The 23,422-nt window shown below is 38.1% G+C and overlaps 3 protein-coding genes across 3 annotated transcripts in view; all 3 read right to left on the reverse strand.

The window, feature by feature from the left end:
* Nucleotides 1-8,821, reverse strand: LOC146489106 (uncharacterized). Its single transcript, XM_085110295.1, has 8 exons — nt 8,743-8,821; nt 8,133-8,407; nt 4,915-5,032; nt 3,899-4,012; nt 3,701-3,814; nt 3,110-3,223; nt 2,118-2,324; nt 1-812 (listed from the first exon to the last, which is right to left on the reverse strand). The coding sequence occupies exons 1-8, from the start codon at nt 8,819-8,821 to the stop codon at nt 499-501; spliced, it is 1,335 nt and encodes a 444-aa protein (XP_084966421.1). The 3' UTR covers nt 1-498.
* A 5,776-nt stretch (nt 8,822-14,597) lies between these two features.
* LOC146489107 (uncharacterized) overlaps nt 14,598-23,422 on the reverse strand; it is a 31,362-nt gene continuing 22,537 nt past the window's right edge. Inside the window, exon 10 of the mRNA XM_085105971.1 lies at nt 14,598-15,138. Coding sequence (XP_084962097.1) covers nt 14,825-15,138 — 314 coding nt within the window. The 3' untranslated portion in view covers nt 14,598-14,824. The remainder of the gene's footprint in view (nt 15,139-23,422) is intronic.
* LOC146489108 (uncharacterized) lies at nt 17,708-22,686 on the reverse strand. Its single transcript, XM_085109745.1, has 6 exons — nt 22,399-22,686; nt 20,226-20,343; nt 19,365-19,466; nt 19,167-19,280; nt 18,577-18,690; nt 17,708-17,946 (listed from the first exon to the last, which is right to left on the reverse strand). The coding sequence occupies exons 1-6, from the start codon at nt 22,684-22,686 to the stop codon at nt 17,708-17,710; spliced, it is 975 nt and encodes a 324-aa protein (XP_084965871.1).

The following is a 23,422-nucleotide window of genomic DNA, read 5'->3' on the forward strand; positions in this document are numbered from 1 at the left end:
TTCTAGCAACTTTCGTAATTACTGAGAGCGAACTGTTAAAATTTATATTGGAGAAAGATTTCTACACGGTTATGTCTCTCATTAAAAGGTACCCTGCAGTAAGATCGCTTTTTATTGGGGTAAGGGGAGGGGAGGGGATGGGGAGGGGGAGGGGAAAGCTCTGCGCTTATTCTTTGTTATGTTCATCGGCCATTTTCAATTGGTAAAACGTAAATCGAATACTCTCTCTTTGTTCTTTTCATTCTTTGTTTCCCTTTTTTCTCTTTCTCCCCTCGTTATTTCTTAATTTTCAAATTTACCTTTTATTTGTCGTTGGAGAACAGCTGCTCAGTGTTACCACCATTTCCTGTGTATGTTGACCGTACATTTTCAGATTAGCTTGTTAATGGTGTTTCATTAATTATATTACAGATTAAATTAAATTAAAGATTAATTTAAGCCTGGTAAGCCAGTATTTGCTTGCAATACGTTTTCAATACAATCCAGTTACAAGAGAAATCATTGGCGGTAAAAAACTTCCCAATCATCAGGCGAGAAGTATCGAGTTCCAGCGAGAATCGTGTACTGGTCTTTCACTCCGCTTGGAACTTTGTAGTAGCCGCCTTCGCCAAAGTCTGTGTACGAATATTGGTGTATGTTCGCATTATGAGAAATGTAGATGTCGTGCCCCCTACCAAATGTTGGCCCATAGCTTGAATACCTGTAAATTGCGTACTGCGGCTTTGCTACCATACTTTTGAAAGGTGCCAGTCCTTCTTTGTTGCGGAGTGAGAAGATGAACGACTTGTTTGTGTAGCTATACCCTCCGGACACTAAAGAAGATGGAGAACAAAGAAAGAAACATGCATGAATTACAAGATAACTGAAGGTCGCTTTTCTTTTCGTTTTGAAAAGAAAGTATACGTAACAAATGTTGTAATCTTTCTTGGCCTTTTTCTCGTTGTTGGCATTATTGTTAAGCGATCCCTAATCGGCGGCAAAGCTAAATATGCAGACCCTAAAATTAAATTATTGTATTGTATAAAGTTTGACCGAAAACAAACGAAGGAACGTTGTAATCATGTGCACAATAGTTCGGCAAGGTAATCACCTTTAAATTTTTTGATAATAATTATGCTGGTCTGTAACGTTTCCCGCCGACTTGACAGGTAAATGGATCGAATCCAAGACAAACCCTGTATTTTGCTCCCCTGTTTGCCCCGAGTCAACCTTCGCATGAAGGAGCGCATTCCTCTTAGTCCCTTGGGCTTCACCCACCAAAGAAATAACCCAGTTTTGCCAACAAAACAATATATCAGTAAGGACCATTATAAGCAAGGTTCCCTTTCATTTTGCCCAAGAATTCAAAATTATTATTTTCCCTTCATGTAATTTTTTCATGGGTCGACAAGTCCCTGTCCTCTGGTGTAAACATTCTAAGCTAGGGACTTGTCGCACCAACAATTCCACACATTAAATTCCATCTTACAACGTTGTTTTGACAACGCTGTGAATTTGCAGTACCAATGAGAGATACTGGTTTAGCTAGAGTCACACTCCGGTATTCACAATTGTTCGCCTTCATTGAAAGAATTCTCGTAACATCAAGTCCTGAAAGGAGCACTTGGAGCTCCTTTTATTCCGAGTTTGCCTGTGTCACTAACTGAATAATACATCATTGTCATCAAGTCAATCTATATAGTGTCATTCGACAAAATCAACCTTTGTGGATTTAATAATACGGCACTTTTCACTGTCCGAAACTTTTAATCGGTCTGAGCTAATATAATTGGGTTAAGATTTCCAGCTAATCAATTGTTCCTCTAAAAGCTGTAAAAGTCCTTGTAATTATCAACACTAAAACAGCCCCCACCATACCGCAGAAAGAGACATCGACGCTGGCACTGGAAATTTAGTCGGTTTCATTCGACAAAGTATGATTCCATTGTGACACGGTTGTAAACAGGGCTAATAAAACAACGAAGATTGTGGTCAATAAGATTGTACGCTTAGAAGAACCTGCTGGAATGAGGGTTGTAAAAGAGGCGAGGCAGGGGAAGGGGAGGGTTCTGAAAGCTACAACCTATGTGTTTGTAGTATTGTCACTCAGATAAACAACAGGAGAACTTTAAAATTACCGTCCCAGGGAATGTCCGTGTACCCTCCGAACACGTACGGACCATTTCTGATGATTGTAACGGTGTGTCTTTTTCCATCGCACCTGTTGTGAAAGGTACTGGCTGCCCAACCGTGTATGGAGGCGCGGTAACACAAAAGCCACTTTGGGTCATTTCCAACGAAAGGCGCAAGGAACGCAGCTAATATGGTTGAGTTAATCGACAAATCTGAAGGAGAAAAAAAACTTACGTCCTTTTAAGTTAAAATGGAAAATACCTTTTTAAAGTGAAGAATATTAACTTTTACTGTATATTTTTCGCCCAAGGCAGTGTTCCTTTATTGGTTTTGATTACTTTTGTTTAATTTCGGCGCTTTCCTGAAGTTTGGGGAAATCCAAGAATCCAACATGGCGGATAAAAGATAGGTAGCCATTTGACACTTATGATGTATTTGCAACGTCATATGACGTCATCAATTGTTGTTACGTATCTAAACGGAAACACCTTTGCTCTTACTATTTCTCCTCCAAGTCTCATTGCCATACCTTTATACTTTCAAAGTTATGGAGGATGGTCGGAAGTACGGCGGAGACTTTTCCGGTTCAGATTTGTGGATCCATCGCGTGTTTGACAATCAATCAGATCACTTGCAGATTACACATTTAACACTAAAGAATTCATTCGTGAGGATTTTTCTGCAGTTGCTTGCGTCTAAATACGGTATATCTACCAGTTCTGGATAGCACTTATCAATGGAGATTCAAAACTGGCCTATAAACGGGTTTCTGTATAAATGAATTACGCGTAAGCTAATATTCGGTAAGCAGAGCGCTCAAGACGGAATCCAAAATAGCGATGGGATAGTGCAGCACCGCAATGATTTAATCGTTGGTACGCTGGAGTAGACAATGTTCCAAAACCGGGTCAATCGTTGGTATTAAAACTGATCTGATTAGGAAGTCTGATAAGGGAAGCAGGAGTTGATTGACACAAAAATGCAATATTTTCCCAACCTATTTCACAGTGATCACCACCAAACTCGCGGGTGCAATTGCAAGTGAAACCATTGACTCCATCAATACATGTCCCATTATTCACACAAGGATTGCTGCCACACTCGTCTATATCTGCAAGACATAAATAACTACAGATTATACATGTATATCAAAGCCGAATAAAGTGCGATGATGGTACTATATGTAACCCCGGAAGATGCATTTAGCGTCCCAGAATGGCTGTGGAGTCTAAGTCTGGAGGTACACTTGCGCACAAAGTGTAGAGAGATACTCGAAGAGCATACTGCGTTGTATACTTAACTGTACAGTTGCTATTTAGTTTCCTTACAATTTTTTGGCGGGAGAAGGAAATCATCCAAAGTGTAGATTTGGGTGGGGCACAAAGAGCCGTCGTTTTCGACTGCATGCCTCATACGTGCTCTCGAGTTCAGAGCTTGCTTCAGAACTTTCTCTATAGAATTAGAATCACGCGCTATTGTACGAAGGTAGAGCAAGCCACAGTGACTCTATGTGTTACACCAACCGCCTTCTGATCCTCACCCTTCTTGTGATTTAATTGAAAGGAAATGAAATGTAACTATTGCCAACCTGTTTCGCACAGATCCCCAGCAAATCCGGGTGGACAGCTGCAGTTGAACTCATTGACTCCATCATTGCATGTTCCGTTATTTAAACAGGGGCTGCTTCCGCATTCGTTTATATCTAAGGAGAAAAATAATCCAAGACAATTAAACATAAGAGCGGGTTCAAATTATCTCCGGCTGATAACATATAATTTCTGATTACCTATCTCGCACCTGCTTCCAGTAAATCCAGGGGAACAGCGGCATTTAAACCCATTGACTCTGTCGCTGCAAATTCCGTTGTTCACACAGGGATTGCTGTCACACTCATTTATATCTGCCAAAGAAGATCTTAAATGAGCAAAGGTACAAGCAAGCGGCAAAGTTCGAACATCAGTGAGTGTGGCTGCACCTGTAGAGCCCCAGCTTGGGTTTTTCCTTTGCCAAAAATTTTTGAAAAGGCTCTACTATCCTTACTACGCATGTTATTCATGTCGCCATATATATGTCAAGTTACGTGATACAAGAGCTTGCGCAGATAAGTAGACATCTAATTACATATTGCACTGGTTGTCGTCGCGTAAAGTTAGTAGTAGTTTACTTGCTTCCAATTGTCGGTGAGCCCTCCTTTTCTGGATAGATCTTTATTATTATTATTATTATTATTATTATTATTATTATTAATATTATTATCATTATCATTATTATTATCATTATCATTATCATTATCATTATCATTATCATTATCATTATCATTATTATTATTTTTATTATTATTTTGTTTTTCAATTTCTCCAAATATTGAGAAAAAATGAACAACAACAACAACAACAGTAACAAAAAAAACGAAACAAAAATACCGCACTGTAGAAAGTGAAAATGTTTCCTTATCTTCTACCGACGCGACATCCGAATTCCGCTATCTTGCAGCTCTTAGGGTTAAAAAAATAAACCCGGACATTTAAACACTACTATTACTTTAGCGGCCGTCACCAGTTGAATGAATTTGTACAATAGACCAACTCATAACACGGGGGAGAGAAAGTTGCATTCTAGGGATTCACTTCAATATTGTTAGACTAACAGACACTGGGACGATGGGACGATGACATGTATATCGTTGAAATTTTAAAATTTGTTCTGTATAGTAGACATCTGAGTCGTAACTTTTTGTCGTTCACTTCTAATAATAAAGTGGCTAAAACTCGATTGCAGCAGAACGCAGACAAAGTGACTTACCTGTTTCGCAATTTTTTCCTGTTAATCCTTTCTTGCAAACACAGACATAGCTTTTCTCCTTGTCGTACAGTGTCACGCATTTACCGTTATTCTTACAGGGCCCACTGCTACACGGAGACTACAAAGAGAGGGAAAGAGGCCATTTACTTCAAACTCTTACAAGGTAAATAAGAGGATTTCCTGTTATGAAGCTATTAGTTACTATAGGCTAGTGGGAAGTCCGCGATTTTCTTTTAATAAAGAATGTCGCTTTCTAAGAGGCTTTCCACTTAAGGAAATTAAATCAAATTTCCATTTTGGATTACAAACAAACTTCCCTTCCGAGTGGTCATAAATTTGTTAAACAGTAATATGCCCGAGGATTGGGAATGGAAAAACGGATCGGATTTCCAGCGTCTGCAAGTAATGTACCTGTACCTGTGAAGGAAAGTTTTGCTTTTCTCATTTAACTTATCTCGATAGCAACATGATATTTCAGTTCTTTTGTTCATTGTTCGTAGTCACGCGCTATGACGTGGACGGATGCCTGAATTTGGGCCCATCCGAAATCGGATACCACGTGCATTTGGTAGACCACTCGACCCACGTTGATGTTCTACTTTTTGCTGTGCTACACCGTGCAGACGAGAGCCAACCAGCTCGAAACGGCTGTCCACGGTTGCCGCATTCTGTTGATTCTCGGCTTGGTCTCTATGATGTCGCTGTCGTGTTAAGTTTTCTACGTAGTCCGATCACCCTTGCAGAAATTTGAGTCATTTATATTTTGGCTGATTAAATCTTTTACAGATCCTGCATATACCTGCAGCATTTTCCTTGTGCGGTTCCTTGCTTATTGTCTGCAAGGAGGCTTTGGGGGAGGGAACTCGGAAAATGTATATGTGGGGCATTTGACTTTTATCGAATAAGTTTCTATTAAAATTCTCTGCTAGGACCAAAATGTGCGATAAAAAATTTATTTCCATAATTTTCAAGTACATTACTTAATCCAAACTGGTCGTAAACTGTAAGAGGGATGGCAAGTTTTAGCCTTCATTTTCCAGTGCAGTGAACTATAAGTTGCCATGGTTACACCAAATCAACAACTGATAAACACGGAGAACACTTTACACCTTTTGCCCTTCGTTAACAGGAAATGCATTTTCAATAGTGTTAAAAATTAAATCATTAAAGCGAATGTGTAATCATTGTATGAAAATAGAAAAACGTTTTAATTTTTGGAGTCGACAATAAGGCGTTTTACATAGAGAAGAACGTTCATTAATGCGAATATCAGTTCAATTTAATGGAAATAACAAACGTTTAAGAGAATGAACAAACATTAGATGCTTCTTAATGTTCTTTAACGAGGAAAAAAATCATTAGAACAGAGATACAGTCAGCGTAACAATCAAGCAAGTCTTAGCTCTATCCTTTAATCAACTCCCCATTCAAACATCGTGGTATATGTAAGTCTGCATAAACCTAAACCACGCTAGCTGCACATTTTCTGGCAATTATCGTGTTCACGTTTCTCTTCTTCTCGTGGGGATCTTCAAACGCCCTAGCTATCCGTTCGCGATGATCAATTGGGATACGGTTTCGACGAACTCTGCGCTCCATTACTGCGAAACCAGTTTGCACATGTACAGCATCGTTTTTAAATTTAAGCATCCATATAAATCCATTGGGAAATTAGTCAGAAGCCACGTAACTAAAAATCTTTTGTAGTTGGAATTTTATTCGCGCAATGCCGGGAACGTTAACCCTAGGTTAACGAATCTTCATTCACACTAAAGAATGTTGTTTCCGATAAAACGCTATTCTAATTGGCCTTAATAAATCTTCTTTTCGATGCAAAACTCCTTAATGTCTCTGCCACAAATTGAAATGTTTCATTTCCTGGTTATACTGATTATACATTAATTTTACTGACCAATGTTTTCGCGCTAATGAATTTTTATTTCCTGATAATGAAGGGCAAAAGGTGTAATTACTTATCTTTGGACAACTAAACTTTCTGACGAAAAATGTGTCCGAAAAAGTTTCCATCCGAATATATTAAAATATATGCATAAAGTGTAGAGTGTAAAATATATGCATTTAAAATATTCAATTTCAAGCACTTTATACATTGATAGGAGCGAATACAGCAGGTGACCGTTTTCAGTTTTAAGTGAAGTAAGCTATTAGTTGGCATGATGGTTACACCCAGTCAGAAACTATCTAGACGGAACTGTGTTATTCTGTCAAAGTGTTAAGTTCGAAAATTGGAAAAGAGGTACGAGATGATCGAAAAAAAAAAAAAAAAAATGTTTGAGAGCTTTTAATTTCATCCTAAGTTGATTGTCCCAAAAATTTAAATCCGATCTTGTTTCCATAAAGCCAGGGCCTTTTTTGAAAACTTTAAGATTTTTTCTCTCCTGGATGTTTAAACCAATTCCCTTTAATTTCGTTACTACAAAGAGGTTACTCAATGGATCTTCGTATCAAGGTCTTTTGTTTCTGTCTATGCAGCCTTAACCTCCCTTATGTTAAGTTTAACCTCATGTTAAGTTTGTTTTTGTTGTTAGATTTTTTAGGGGATACTCGAAACCGTAATATTTCTTTGTAATTGTTCATCGGAAGATGCAGCAAAAAGCGAAAGATCGAAATTAATGGAATGAAAAATATACACTCTTCGTTCCACCTTCGCGGCTGATGTTAATTTCCTACTATAAATAAATTGAAACAGTTTTTAATTAAAAAAGAAAGAAAGTAAGCTCGAAATAAGCGACAAACTGACACAGTGAAAAGTAAAACAAACAAAAAAAACTTTCAGTAATTTCATATCAAGCACACTCAAACGTTATGCAATTTCTATCTTCCAAAGTTTAGCAATTTGTGGTTACAGTGAACTGGCTCGCCTTCAGTTGCGGACACCTCGCTATTACTAATATACCCCGATAATACGGCCAGCAGCTAAATCCCCCGGAGAAAATAAATTACAGACGTTTGAATAAAATAAATTCCCGTTATTAAGGACCTTGCTATTATGGACATAGCTATCTTTTTAAACGGTGTAAAAACAAAGTTGGTTCTTAACAGAACCTTTTCGTAACGTGAATATGTGGATGCAGAGTTTTAGCGCCGTAAGTACCTAATAAAAATTACTCCAAAGCCTAAAACGTTTCCTTATCTCAAGAAAAAGCTTAGGTGAAAATTGTACGCTGTTAAATATACAAATTATTAGTTTCACCTACCGGAATACTGAAGTGATAAAACAACTTGTTTGGGACAAACTTGTCCGAGTTGTTGTACTTGTCCGATGGAAGCAGTTCACACAAGCTTTTCCCGTTAATGTCAGGGAATGCAGCCAAGTTATAGGAAATGCATGAAGGAAGTTCTAAACAGGCAAATCCACATTCGTCTCCATATTCAACCAGCTCTGAACCAATTTTGCTGATGTTCAAGTAGAAAAACTCGTCAACCTCGAAGTTTACAAAGTCCGCGTCACCAGATGAACCTTGGTTGAAAGCTTTTCGAAACAGGAGAAAAAGAAAAGTAGTGATTTGGAACTAAATAAATAAAGAAAATTATTTTTTAAATACAATTTTTGTGAAAAGACCGTAGCTAGACAATTGACAAAGGTCGTTTCACTTCATGAACCTTGATTGGAAGCTTTTCGAAACATGAATACGGAAAGAAAACGCGGGGTTTTCATGAATTGAAAGAGAATCTTCAAAGAGAACATTTTGAAACAAAACGCAGGCGATGTGGAAGTAAATTAAAAACAAGCGAGAAATTTTTCATAGAATGTTTCCAAAAAGACTGTAGATATAAAATTAAAAGACAAGTACTGCACAGTTCTACCTTTACAAACTGATGGCACCGCAGCAAATATCACCAATAAGATAAGATCAAATCTTGGAACTGCCCTGCTTTTTCTCATCTTGTCTATTCGTACGCTGTAGTGCTGTTGACTTGTCAACTGTGCGTCAGTTCCCTTGCAGCTTTTTATCAAGTTTAAGAGTTTGTTTGCGGTATAAAAAGGTTTCAAAGTGTATTTACAATCTTCGTGTCACATATCTGTAACTTGATCGGTCTTTCTGGGTATCCCATTAGGGAGAAACCACGACGCCAACGCCAACGAAATCGTCGCTTGAAAAATATAAGTTCGGGTTACTTGTACTACTTCGCAATTATTCCAATTATTCAATTCTAATTATTCAATGATTCAATTCACTTTTCGCGATTTTTCAACTTGTGCAATGTGGCCAAACTATGCAGTAACAGGACAGGGGTTCATGTTGAGACTGAGAGATTGAAATATTTACTGTCATATGCTCATATATTCGAAAACTTCAAATTTGTCATTTCACGTTGTTTGTTTGGCCGAGTATGGCGAAGAAAAATGAACCAAATTTTAAACTCACGTGCAGTGCAGGAAAATTGTGATTCCCGTTAAATCCTATTGTTTTCAATTTGTGACCGTCTCGTTGCAGACGTGGAAGTAGCTTCTTAAACTCCCTAATTGCTGTAACTTGAACAGTTGAACAGTTGAACAGTTGCGTGCGTAGGTTTTCTGAAATGAAACGACACACTCTTGCTTCCTTTGTGAAGAGGCGCTCAATTATCACAAAATAGCTTAAGATAATCAGTCAATCATTTTTTGTTCACGGATTAAATTATTCTCTGTGTATATTTCCTGGTTGTATGCAACGATAGCATGCAGCGGCCAACAGCACTGAAAACTGTTTTTACCTGTTATTAGTAGCTGTTAGTGCCACTATAATATAAGACGGTAACACGGGGGAGGGGGCAGGGGGGAGGGGACAAGCGACCACATTAGGGCAGATGTTCGGAATCAGGCATAATATCCGTCTTCATTCAGGGGCATTTCCCTTTTTAATCTTGGAAAATTTTAGATTCCGTATCAACTTGAAAAGAAAACATATTCGATTCGTTTTCTTCTAGCATTAGGGAAGAGACTCAGATAAAAATTCTTTAAAGAAAATGAAATGGCCGTCAAATATGTCTTGCTGTCTCTCTGACAAACAGCCGATACGAAAATATAAAATAATTTGCGAGCAAGAGTAAACTGGCAGATAGACAAAGGTGACTTCATTCGAAGGCTCAACTATTTCAAGTTGTCATAATCCATTTATTTTCCCTCCATTTGTAGGTCGAACATTTAAACAAATTAAATATTAATGACCTCCTAAAATAATCACAAAGTCCCTCACTGAATGGACTTTGGTTCAATATTTTCCATTCTATTTTTTTTTTTATTGTTTTGCACATTTTCCTCGTAAAATGAAATGGTTTCACTTAATAATTCGTCAGTGTCCTTCGGCAAAATCCCAAAAGAAAAAATAGTCTGCCACTTGTTAAAGAGATCATATTACAATCTTCTGGGGTGCACACAACAAAAGCATTGTTAAAAGCTTAAGAGATACTGCGTTAAGATCAGCGATAATGAACGATGCAGAAAGTATTCTAGTTTAAATTTTACCTATCCGTATGCAAGAGAAGTCCATTTCCTCGAACATAAGCTAGAAAGGACCGAAATTGGACTCAGTGTGTTTATAATTTGTGTGTAGACTACTTTAGCCCCTTTGGCTGCATAACTTTGAAAAGATCGTATTACAGCCTTCTAGAGCGCGCTTAAAAACACACTGTTAAAAGGCTAAATTGGAAGGCAGAACAGAGTTCAGAGTCTTGTCGCATCTCTTGTTCAGCAGACTGTTTCACAATTTTAGACTCTGTGACTACTAAGTTTCAAGTAAAGCTTAAGGAATCTATGTACATAAAATGGGAAAAGCCCGACCTCATTCATCAGGTCAAACACATTAATTTGACGCTTTCCTAGTAGGCACCTCGAATTTCGGTCGTTTATGGTCAGGTGTACGAGCACTCTATTTTACCGTTAAACTTTTTAAAATTGTATGCATCATAATATTATGTACGAATACTTGTAATCGTAATATTATGCAACCAACCTTGCTATCGTAAGCGTTACCCTGACGATGACGGATGTAACGTGGAAAGTTGTCTGGAAAATTAAAAAAGAGTCGTATTGTTTTTAACGAAACAGAACTGCATTAAGGTAAACAATTTTTTTATGCAGACCGATGGTAGTTAAAATTTTCTCGATCCGGATACAAGTTAAGTTCAGTGAGACAGGACTGAGTCGAAATAGGACCCAAATTGAGCTTTTCTCGGCTCAGTTTTAAAATGTGTCTATAATTGTTTGCTGGCTCGCATTTGAATGGCTGGACGAAAAGTTTGGACGGCAGGTGATTTCAAACGGGAAGACGTCAAGCACATGTGAAGGCGACAGGTCTTCAGAAAATAAAGGAAGCTTTCAGACGTTCGCGACACAGATGGCGCATGCGTCACTGGGTGTGCCATGCCACAAGATGCGACCGACTTGGATTGGCTGACCACAACAATTATCGTATAAACAGGCGCTCAAGGCAATATTGACCAAAAAATCGTAGAAAATTTCGACGGAATTTCGCCATGATTTCTCATTTATTAATTGTTTCATACAAAATTCAAATATTATACTTCCATTTCATTAATTAAATCACAGCCTATTTTTCTCTGTTTATCATTTTATTGTTTTTTAATCTCAATGTCTGCTAAAACCCACTGACCAATAATCTTCAAGTTTAAGGAGTACGGCTGTAATTAGAAATAAGGAGTGGAAGTAATCTGCACGAATTTGGCATAATGTCTAAGAATAGTTTATTATAGAAAATACTCTGATCTTACTGTTTGACTACCAAGCTTCTTATCTTTACCTGATTCGCCTAAATGTACTTGTATTTTTCATCTTAAATAGATATAGAAAATTAAAAACAGAAAAGAAAAGAAAGCAGCTTTCCCTGACTTGATGTACATGGCGATTCTCTTCACGTATCTTGACTAAAACCCTTCCTTTAATCCAACTCTGTAGATCGATTGGTAAAATAGCGCACAGAGTGGTTAAAACAGCACAGTATCATCTATACTTGAATGTCAAATCTATAAAATCGCGGTTTGTCATGACTTCTGAACCCTTCCTCGGAAGAGAACAAAAGGATATGAAATTTTTTTTAGGATTTGCTCAACTGGAGTGACCACGAGTTGTCACCTGTCAGTTTCCTCAAAAGTCAGTAGAGCACGCGAAACAGGCGCGGGTTGCTAATTCCATGTGCGCTTGCATGCTTCGCCCTTCGCTCTTCTATACCCAATATTATTAAGACACTACTCGGAGTGTACCTTACGAACGAGGAAATTGATCCATGATGGATTCAAAATTCGGGTTTGGAATTTGATAACGCGGAAGACACCCTTTTATAGCTTTGCAAAGTTACAATCAGATTAATGGCGGGCTACCGAGTCGACAACTCTTGTCCGAACATGATCAAAAATCCTGATGAGAAAAGAGCGACGAATAAAGGTCTCTTCTGGTGCGGCTAACAACACCCACAATCGCGAATTACCGATAAATTCTCCGAAAATCGATTATTCACAAACAAACGCATACATAAGTTAAAGATTAAAAGAGAAATTTAGTGTTTTCAACACAAATTAAATTACTCACCACGATAAGCGCAGTCTAGTAAAGTTAAATACTATTTCTGATCAATAATGACACAGTTCCTTCAATCAATTGCACTAACTTAACTTAACATTTGTACGCTGTTATTCAAGTGATCTTATATAAACCTACCCTTCAGTATTGCATGCAGTCTAATAAAGTTAAACACTTTATAATCAATAATGTTACAGTTTCTTCAATCTATTGCATTGACTACTTAACATTTGTACGCTGTCATTCAAGTGATCTTATATAAACCTGCCCTTTCAGTATTGCATGCAGTCTAATAAAGTTAAATACTGTTTATAATCAATAATGTTACAGAAAGCTGCCCTTTCGGTATTGCATGCGGTCTAATAAAGTTAACTATTCAAGTGATCTCATACAAAGCTGCCCTTTCTTTCGCAGACCACAAAACAAACTATCAGCTACTAGTCTCTTTCTTGACACCTTAGAAAGCCAACTAATCACGTGAGAAACCTAAGCGGGGGGCAACCAACTTCTATGTGACTGGTTCACACGTTCGTGCTTTCCTTTTTTAGATTTTCGCAGTGCTCTTGAGTATCACTGAAATTAGGGCCAGTAGAAATCTGCCATACAGGATCTTCACACCAATGTGGCAGTGATTATTTCTCGTAAAGAAACAGTGCCTTCCTGTGTATCCCGCCTGCATGATAGGAAATAAAAAAAAATCGCTTTCCGCCATGATTATTTTATCCCGTATCCCATCCACGAAACTGACACCAGACACATCTGATAGACTGCATCCGTGTGAAAGCTATTTTACCCCAATATAATCAGAGGGTCTTGGTAATGGTATTTATATACCGCATTTTCTATTTACATCAGTTCAAACGCGGTTTACATTACTTCAGTGTAAGGGTGAGATCGGACATCAGCATATGTCCATTAGCGACCTCATCCAACCCACCCATTCTCCCCATGAGAACATTAAAATTTTTTTGCCGTTTAGTTGCACGTTATACGCCAGTCAATTGCACGTGGCAGTGACCAACTCGAAAGCCTAAGCTCCTTTGGTCACTGCGCACATTTTACTTTTCACATTTATGTATTTAATGCTATCTTTATATTAATTTTCTTATATATTGTAATTTTCTTTTGTGAGCCATTGAAATAGTGCACAATAATAAAAACCTTAAACCTTAAACCTTAACCACCCAACCCATGAAATCATGAAATAGCACCAGGAGCAACTCTTTGCGATTAGTGTATGGGTTCTTTAACGTATCACAGGTTTATAAACATTGAAGTGTTGTGAGACGGGGCCTACGGTTTATCGTCCTTATCCGAGAAGACTAGAAAGTCTAACCATTTGCAGATGTCATTACAAAGGCAACACTTTCTCCTCAGGTATTTAAAGACCCTGATTGTTGGTCCGGCCGGGGTTTGAACCCACGACCTCCCGCACGGTAGTCCGATGCTCAACCAACTGAGCCAACCGGCCGGCACTTGTAAGTCGACCTGTTTAGGCACCGGACATGAGTGGCCCGTCATGAAATGGAGGTTTGTAAGTACATCCAGCTCAGTAAATCGCCAAGTTTATCGCAATCCGAAATGATATTTTTATCATTTTCACAACATAATTACCCATGCCGGCTCACTTACATTATGTTGACTTGCACACAGCTTATAAAATCCTTAGTTCAGTTCAGTTACATTAAATGAAAACTTTTCTCTCAAAGTGGTTGAACTTGGTGCTTATACAGCTTTGAAAAATTACGATTGTTAACTAAGTTCCGCGGCTATAAACTAATTCATTCTTAAGTTTAATTAAGTTTCGAAAGGAAATATTTACAATATTATTGTAAACCGTTCAGGTGCTACATATTCATAACCTAATTTCTAACATAACATCTCGGTGATGTGCAAAATTTTAAGGATATTTTGAAGCCTTAATTACCTGCGCGACAAGATCACAAGATGATATGGGTAATTTATTAATAAATTTACAAAACAGAGCTTTGGGTTTGGCTCACCCGGCTACAGACAGTTGGGGGGGGGGGGGGGGGGCAAGCTCTGCGCTTATTCTTTGTTATGTTCATCAACCATTTTCAATAGGAAAAACGTAAATAGAACATTCTCTCTTTGTTCGTTTCATCCTTTGTTTCCCGTTTTCTCTTTCTCTCTTTTGTTAATTCTTAATTTTCAAATTTAACTTTTATTTGTTGTTGGAGAACAGCTGCTGTTGCCGCCATTTCGTGTGTATGCTGACCGTGCATTGTCAGATTAGCTTGTTAATGGAATTTCATTAATTATATTTCATTAAATTAAAGATTAATTTCAGCCTGGGAAACCGGCATTCGCTTGCAATATGTTTTCAATACAATCCAGTTAAAAGGGAAATCATTGGCGGTAAAAAACCTCCCAATCATCAGGCGAGAAGGAATTAGTTCCAGCCAGAATCGTGTATGCGTCTTTCACTCCGCTTGGAACAGTGTATCTGCCGTGTTGTCCAAAGTCTGAGAACGAATATTGGTTTGTGTTCGCATTATCAGAAATGTAGATGTCATGCCCTTCACCAAATGTTGGCCCATAGCTTGGATTCCTGAGAATTGCGTACTGTGGCGTTACCACCATACTTTTGAAAGGTGCCAGTCCTTCTTTGTTGCGGAGTGAGAATATGAAAGCATTGCTTGTGTAGATATACGAACTGGACCCTGAACAACATGGAGAACGAGATATGCATGAATTACAAGATAACAACTTAAGGTCGCTTTTATTTTCGTTTTGAAAAGAAAGTATACGGAACAAATGTTCTAATCTTTCTTGGCCTTTTTCTCGTTGTTGGCATTATTGTTAAGCGGTCCCTAATCAGCGGCAAAGCTAAATACGCAGACTCTAAAATTAACTTACTGTTTGTATTGTATAAAGTTTGACCAAAAACATATGAAGGAACTTTATGATTATTTGTGCAATAGTTAATCGTCAAAGTTATCACCTTTGACATATTTGATAATTATGCTGGTCTGTAACGTTTCCCGCCGACTTGACTCGCGAATGGATCGAAACTTAAAACAGGATTGTCCACATTTTAAAATACTTTTACTCCTCAAATGTACGGAAACCATTTCTTAAAATGACTTTAGCTCTCTTAGACTGAAACCCTCCGTAACAAATTTGTTCCTCGCGAAGCGAGGTTAATAAATTTGTCGGCCCGAGCCGGTCCGAGCGGAGCTAAGCCGCGCGAATGCGAGCAAAAAAAATATTTATATATATGTATGTATGTATGTTTATATATTTCGTTGAAGGTGTCCGCAATATTGCCTAGCAACGGTGAAAAACAAAGTATGAATGACGTTAGGTTGTCTGGCGTCGTCTGGAGCAAAATTTGCATACATCGGGAAAGTTTGCGTGCCGGATCAAATTTCATCAATATTCACTGGATACAGAACAATCTCTCCAGAATCTTTTCCCTTTCTTCCAGAAATCTTTTTTGTGAAAGATTGCATTGAAGAAATTACACGTTTTGTGGCCGCTGTAAAATAATTTTCCGTGGGAAATAAATTCATCAAACACGACAGCGCTGAACGGCCGTTGTACATTTCATCGCGTCAGAAATATATTTTTAACCGCAAACTAGCCTGTGGAACTACGAAAAGACCATGCTCATCAAAATAGTTGCTATGTTCAGAAACCTTTTAATCTCCTCATTCGATGCTATAATACGAGTAAAGAGGGCTTTCCACCCAGCCCCAGCTTCGCGAGGTTTTGCGAGTCACGTATTTCTAGTACAGAAATTATTTGCTTTCGGATTCCAATACAAACCCTGTATTTCTTCCCAGTTGGCCCTAAATCAACCTTCGCATGAAGGAGTGCATTCCTCTTAGTCCCTTGGTACTCACACACCAGAGGAATAACCCAGTTTTGCCCTAAAATCTATCAGTAAGGACCATTATCAGCAAGGTTCCCTTTTATTTTGCCCAAGAGTTTTAAGTTATTCTTTTCCCTTCATGTAAATTGTTCGTGGGACAAGTCCTTGTCCCCTCGTGTAAACACTGTAAGGAACTTGTCCCAGTGCTTTGTCCCTAAACGATCTTAATTCTCGGTTTTCACTGTCACGCCATTGAAAAAAAAATCGAAACCATTCCATGAATGAAGTCAAGAAATTGACATGGTATAGAGGATAAATAAATAAGGCATCTGTCCAAGTGTTAGGTCTGTGCGGCATTCCGTACTCGAGTTATTCGACAAAATGTTCCACATAAATTTATAGAGCTTAGTATGGAGACGCCATGTTTGTGTCCCCGTGAGGGGCACAAATATGGCGGCCGGAAATAGGAAAAAACATCTGGAGTTCACTTTTGCCAGAAAATAGGTTTCTTTGCCCTTGTAAATTTTCGAATGTTTAGATTAATATTGCATCTCAAACTTAAATTGTTTAGAATGCTGAAAATCACCCGAAGAGTCATTTTTAAGATACGGAAAAGCTCTGTCACGGCCGTCCTTCTGATGTCACGCACGATGGAAACTCGCAAAATTGAAACTGTTCTATTTTCAAAAGGAAGCACGACATCGAGCTAAGAAATTGTGAACAGACATATTTTTAGGTAATCTTTCCTTGAATGAAGGTAAAAATTTTCTAGGTCTCCCAGATTTGAATTCTAGAATTTGGTGACGTCAAGTGAAAACCAAGTTTAACACATAATTCCATCTTAAATTGTTGTTTTGACGGCACTATGGATTTGCACTGTACCACTAAGGGATACTGGTTTTGCTAAAGAAGCACACTACAATATGTACAATTGTTCGTCTTAACTGAAAGAATTAATCCGCAAAACATCAAGTCAACCTGGTGTCATTCTACAAAATCAACCTTTGTGGATTTTTAAATCCACAAAGGTTGATAAAACAATACGGCACTTTTTTAGTGAGCGCAAGTTTTAATCGGTCGGAGCTAATTGAAATGAGATTAATAACTGATAAACTGTTCCTTTAAAGCTGTAAAGTCCTTGTAATTATCACCACAAAAACAGCCCCACCATATCGCTGAAAGAGACAGCGACGAAGGCAATGGAAAGTTGTTCGGTTTCACTGGATAAAGTATGATTCCATTGTGACAAGGCTGTAAACAGGGCCAATGAAACTACGAAGATTGTGGTCAATAAGGTTGTACACTTAGAAGAATCTGCTGGATTGAGGGTTGTAAAAGAGGCGAGGGAGAGGGACGGGGGAGGGGTGAGTGGTGAGTTCTGAAAGCTACAACATATGTGTTTGTAGTATTGTCACTCAGATAAACAACAGAGGAATTTTAAAATTACCGTCCCAGGGAATGTCCGTGTACCCTCCGAACACGTACGGACCGTTTCTGATGATTGTAACGGTGTCTCGTTTTCCATCGCACCTGTTGTGAAAGGTACTGACTGCCCAACCGTGTATGGAGGCACGGTAACACAAAAGCCACTTTGCGTCATTTCCAACGGCAGGTGCAAGGAACGCAGTTAATATGGTTGAGTTAAAGGACAAACCTGAAAACAGATTTGAAGGAGAAAAAAATATACGCCCTTTTGGGAAAGGTTTACCGAAAATATCGTTATGATATCTTCGACTTTTTCTATACAGTTCAGTTTTCTCACCAAGGTTCCTCCACCAAATATTATAAAGCATAACAATACTCAGTTAATTAACAGCGAATATTGAAAATGGGAAGAACAGGAGAGGCAAGGAAAAGTAAAATGCGGCAATGTTATCAAACGAAATGACGAAGGTTATTTTAGTTTTCTTTTTTTTTGCTAATACCGTCAATGCAAGAATAAGCACAAGGGGAGTTTCTATGGAATCCAAAATAGGGATGGGATAGGGCAGCGCACTTAATTCAGTTAGTCCCGTTGCTACACTCACTGATTTTTTCCTGCACTATGTTCGCCTACAGCTGAAAAATCCCATGCATCGAGATTATTGAATTAATTTAACTTAATCCAAAGATATAACATTTTGGAATTTCTGCCATTTTCAGCATAGTTTCTATCCTGTAGCACGCATGGAGTAGACAATGTCGGGACAATAATCAATATTAGAATGAAGGCAAACGACCCACACATGAAGGCTGACAAGGGAAGCTGGAGTTGATTAGTACAAAAATGCAATATTTTCCCAACCTATTTCACAGCGATTACCACCAAATTCGCGGGAACAGTTGCAAGTGAATCCATTGACTCCATCAATACACGTCCCATTATTCACACAAGGATTGCTGTCACACTCGTCTATATCTGCAAGACAAAAATAACTACAGATTATAAATGTATATCAAAGCCCAAGAAAATGCGATGATGGTACTATATGTAAACTGGGAAGATGCATTTAGCGTCCCAGAATGGCTGTAGAGTCTAATTCTGGAGGTACACTTGCGCGAAAGTGTAGAGAGATACTCGAAGAGCATACTGCGTTGTAGACTTAACCGGTGCAGTTGCTATTTAGTTTCCTTTCAATTTTTTTGTCGGGAGAAGTAAATCATCCAAAGTGTAAATTTGGGTGGGGCACGAAGACGCCGTCGTTTTCGTGTGCATGCCTCATACGTGCTCTCGAGTTCAGAGCTTGCTTCAGAACTTTCGCTATAGAACTAGAATCACACGAATTTGTGCGAAGGTAGAGCGAGCCACAGTGACTCTATGTTTTACACCCACCACCTTATCCTCACCCTTCTTCTGATTTAATTAAAATGAAATGAAATGTATCTATTGCCAACCTGTTTCGCACAGATCCCCAGCAAATCCGGGTGGACAGCTGCAGTTGAACTCATTGACTCCATCATTGCATGTTCCGTTATTTAAACAGGGGCTGCTTTCACATTCGTTTATATCTAAGGAGAAACATAATCCAAGAAAATGTAACATGAGAGCGCGTTCAAATCATCTCTGGCTGATAACATATTATTACTAATTACCTATCTCGCATCTGCTTCCAGTAAATCCAGGGGAACAGCTGCAGTTAAACTCATTGACTCTGTCGTTGCAAATTCCGTTGTTGCTGTCACACTCATTTATATCTGCCAAAGAAAATCTTTAATGAGCAAAGATACAAGCAAGCGGAAAAACTCAAACATCAGTGAGTGTGTTTGCACCCGTAGAGCCCCAACTTGGGTTTTTCCTTTGCCAAAATATTTTGAAAAGGCTCTACCATCCTTACTACGCACGTTATTCATTTCGTCATATATTTGTCAAGCTACGTGATGCAAGAGCGGGCGCGGATATTTAGACATCTAATTACATAAAGGGGCTGGTAGTCGTTGCGTAAAGTTTAAGTAGTAGTTAACTTGCTTCCAATTGTAGGTGACCCCTCCTTTTCTGGATAGATGCTTATTTTGTTTTTGTTTTTTTCAATTTTTCTGAGGATTGTGAAAAAATGAACAACAACAAAAACCAATGTAGAAAGTGAAAAAGTTTCCTTACTATCTTCTACCGACGCGACATCTGAATCCCGCCATCTTGCAGCTCTCAGGATTAAAAATAAAACCCGGACATTGAAAGACTACTATTACTTTAGCGAACGTCGACGTCAGCAGATGAATGAATTTGTTCAATAGACTCACTCATTAAACGTGGCAGCGAAAGTTGCATTCTAGAAATGCACTGCAATATTGTTAGACTAACAGACACAGGGACGATGGGACGATGACATGTATATCGTTGAAATTTTAAAATTTGTTCTGTACAGTAGCCATCTCAGTCGGAATTTTTTGTCGTTCACGTCCAATAATAAGGTGGCTAAAACTCGATTGCAGCAGAACGCAGACAGAGTGACTTACTTGTTTCGCAGTTTTTTCTTCTGAATCCTTCCTTGCAAACACAGACATAGCTTTTCACCTTGTCGTACAGTGTCACGCATTTACCGTTATTCTTACAGGGCCCACTGCTACACGGAGACTACAAAGAGAGGAAAAGAGACCATTTACTTCAAACTCTTAGAAGGTAAATAAGAGGATTTCCTGTTATGAAGCTATTAGCAGCTATAGGCTAGTGGTAAGCTCGATATTTTGTTTTGAATAAAGAATGTCCTTTTTTAAAGAAGCTTTCCACTTAATGGAATTTAATCAATTCCCATTATGGAAGACTTACTTCCCTTCCGAGTGGTCATTAATTTGTGAAACAGTAATATGCCCTAGGATTGGGGATGGAAAAAACGGATCGGATTTCCAGTACCCTGCGAGCAGAGTCTCTTCGATCTTCCTAGACTAGGAAGATCGAAGAGACTCTGGTCGCAGGGTAGATTTCCAGCGCCTTCAAGGATGCTGCCCCCTCCCTCCCCTCCCACATCCTTTTCAGGATTAACAATTTTAAGTAATGAAACATGGTTGCTGCACTAACAAAAGATGGCAGTAGTCAGTTCAGCTAACTTGGAGGTGAATCTCAACCTATATTGATTTAAGTGAGCTATTCCGGATCTGCCTATAAAAACACGACTCATGTATATGCAGGGCATTTGACATTTATTGAAGAAGTTTCTATTAAAATTCTCTGCTAGGACCAAAATGTGCAATAAAAAACATGAGTGAATACTTATTTTCATAATTTCAAGTACGTTGCTGAATCCAAACTGGTCGTAAACTGTGAGCTATGAATTCAATGGGATGGGATGGATATTTTTAGCCTTAATTTTTCAGTGCAGTGAATTATAAGTTGCTATGGTTACACCACATCAACAACTAATAAACGCGGAGAACACTTTAATTACTAATCTTTGGACGACTGATCCTTCTGACGAAAAATGTGTATGCATTCAAATTACGTTCAATTTCAAGCACTTTATACATTTATAGCAGCGAATACAGCGGGTGACCGTTTTCAGTTTTATGTGAGGTAAGCTAATAGTTGCCATGGTTACACCCAATCAGGAGCTATCTAGACGCAACTGTGTTAAATTATAATAATAAAGATAAAAATAATAATAGAAAGAGGTACGAGTTGTTGCAAGAAAAAGGCTCGAGAGCTTTTTATTTTATCATAAGTTCATTGCCCCAAAAATTTTAAGCCAGATCTTGTTACCATAAAGTCAGGACTTTTTTTCAAAACTTAGAGATTTTTTCCCTGGATGTTTTAGCCAATTCCATATTCAAGGAAGTTCTTTATTCATTTTAAGTGCAGGTTAAAAATTTTCAAATATTTCTTTTTAATTTTGGTTAAAATGTTTTAGTGACACTAAATTTCGTTACTACGAATAGGTTACTCAATGGATCTTCGTATCAAGGTATTTTTTCTGTCTATGCAGCTTTAACCTACCTTAGAAAATCCATTTCATGTTAAGTAAGTTTTTGTTGTTAGATTTTTGGGGGATACACGAAACCGTAATATTTCTTTTTAATTGTTCATCGGAAGATGTAGCAAAAAGCGAAAGATCGAAATTAATCGAATGAAAAATATACATGTTTCGTTCCACCTTCGCGGCCGATGTTAATTTATCTACTATAAATAAATTGAAACAGTTTTTAATTAAAAAGGAAAGAAAGTAAGGTGGAAATAAGCAAGAAACTGAAACTCAATGGAAAGTAAAACGAAAAAAAAAAAAAAATCTTTCAGTAACTTTCATTTCAAGCTCAAACGTTATGCAATTTCTTTTTTCCAAAGTATGACAATTTGAGGTTACAGTGAACCTATCGCCTTGCGGACACCTCGCTATTACGGATACCCCAAAAATAGGGCCAGCAGCTAACTTCCCAACAAAAATAAATTACAGAGGTTTGAATAAAATAAATTCCCGTTATTAAGGACCTTGCTATTAAGGACATGCCCATTTTTTTTTAAACGGTGTAAAAACAAAGTTGGTTTTATAGAGCCTTTTCGTAAACGTGAATATGTGGTTGCCGAGTTTTAGCGCAGTAAGTACCTAATAAAAATTATTCCAAAGCCTAAAACGTTTCTTTATCTCAAGAAAAAGGTGAAAATTGTACGCTGCTAAATATATAAATTATTAGTTTCACCTACCAGAATACTGAAGTGATGAAAAAACTTGTTTGGGGCAAACTTGTCCGAGTTGTTGTACTTGTCCGATGGAAGCAGTTCACACAAGCTTTGTCCGTTAGTGTCAGGGAATGCAGCCAAGTTATAGGAAATGCACGAAGGAATTTCTAAACAGGCAAATCCACATTCGTCTCCATATTCAACCAGCTCTGAACCAAGTTTGCTGATGTTCAAGTAGAAAAATTCGTCAACCTCGAAGTTTACAAAGTCCACGTCACCAGATGAACCTTTGCTGAAAGCTTTTCGAAACATGAGAAAAAGAAAAGCGGTCTTAGTGATTTGGAAGTAAATAAATAAAGCAATTTTTTCTGTTACATAATATTTGTAAAAAGACCGTAGATATAAAATTAAAAGTTAAAGTACTGCACAGTTCTACCTTTAGAAACTGACGGCACTGCAGCAAATATCACCTATAAGATAAGATCAAATCCTAGAACTGCCCCACTCCTTTTCATCTTGTCTTTTTCGTACGCTGTAGTACTGTTGTAGACTTTGCTTGCACCTTGCACCTTGCACCTTGCACCTTTTAAAAAAGTTTAAGAGGTTGTTTACGGAAAATAAAAAATGATTAAATACATTTGCAATCTATCTTCGTGGGTATCACATAACTGTGACGTGATTGGTCTAGCTTCCTAGGTTTCACATTGTCGGACAGTTCAATTAGTTGCTTCAGACACACGCGGCGTGCGTCGGTCTTCTGTAACGTGATTGGTCTAGCTTCCTAGGTGTCATATTGTCGGGCGGTTCAATTAGTTGCTTCAGACACATGCGGCGTGCCTCGGTCTTCTGAAATAAAACGACATACTGCATGCCACATCCATGTGAAGAGGCGCCCACTTATCAGAAATTAGAGTAAAACAATTTTGTCTTTATGTTCACGGATAAACTATTATCCGTTTTTATTTCTTTGTTGCGTGCAACCATACGGAACTGCATTGAAAACTGTTTTTACCTGTTCTTAGTGCTGTTATGTCAGTTATGTGTTAAG

This window comes from Pavona decussata, unplaced genomic scaffold, assembly GCF_977016875.1.
Source record: "Pavona decussata unplaced genomic scaffold, jaPavDecu1.1 SCAFFOLD_6, whole genome shotgun sequence".
In the NCBI taxonomy this organism is placed as follows: Eukaryota; Metazoa; Cnidaria; class Anthozoa; order Scleractinia; family Agariciidae; genus Pavona; species Pavona decussata.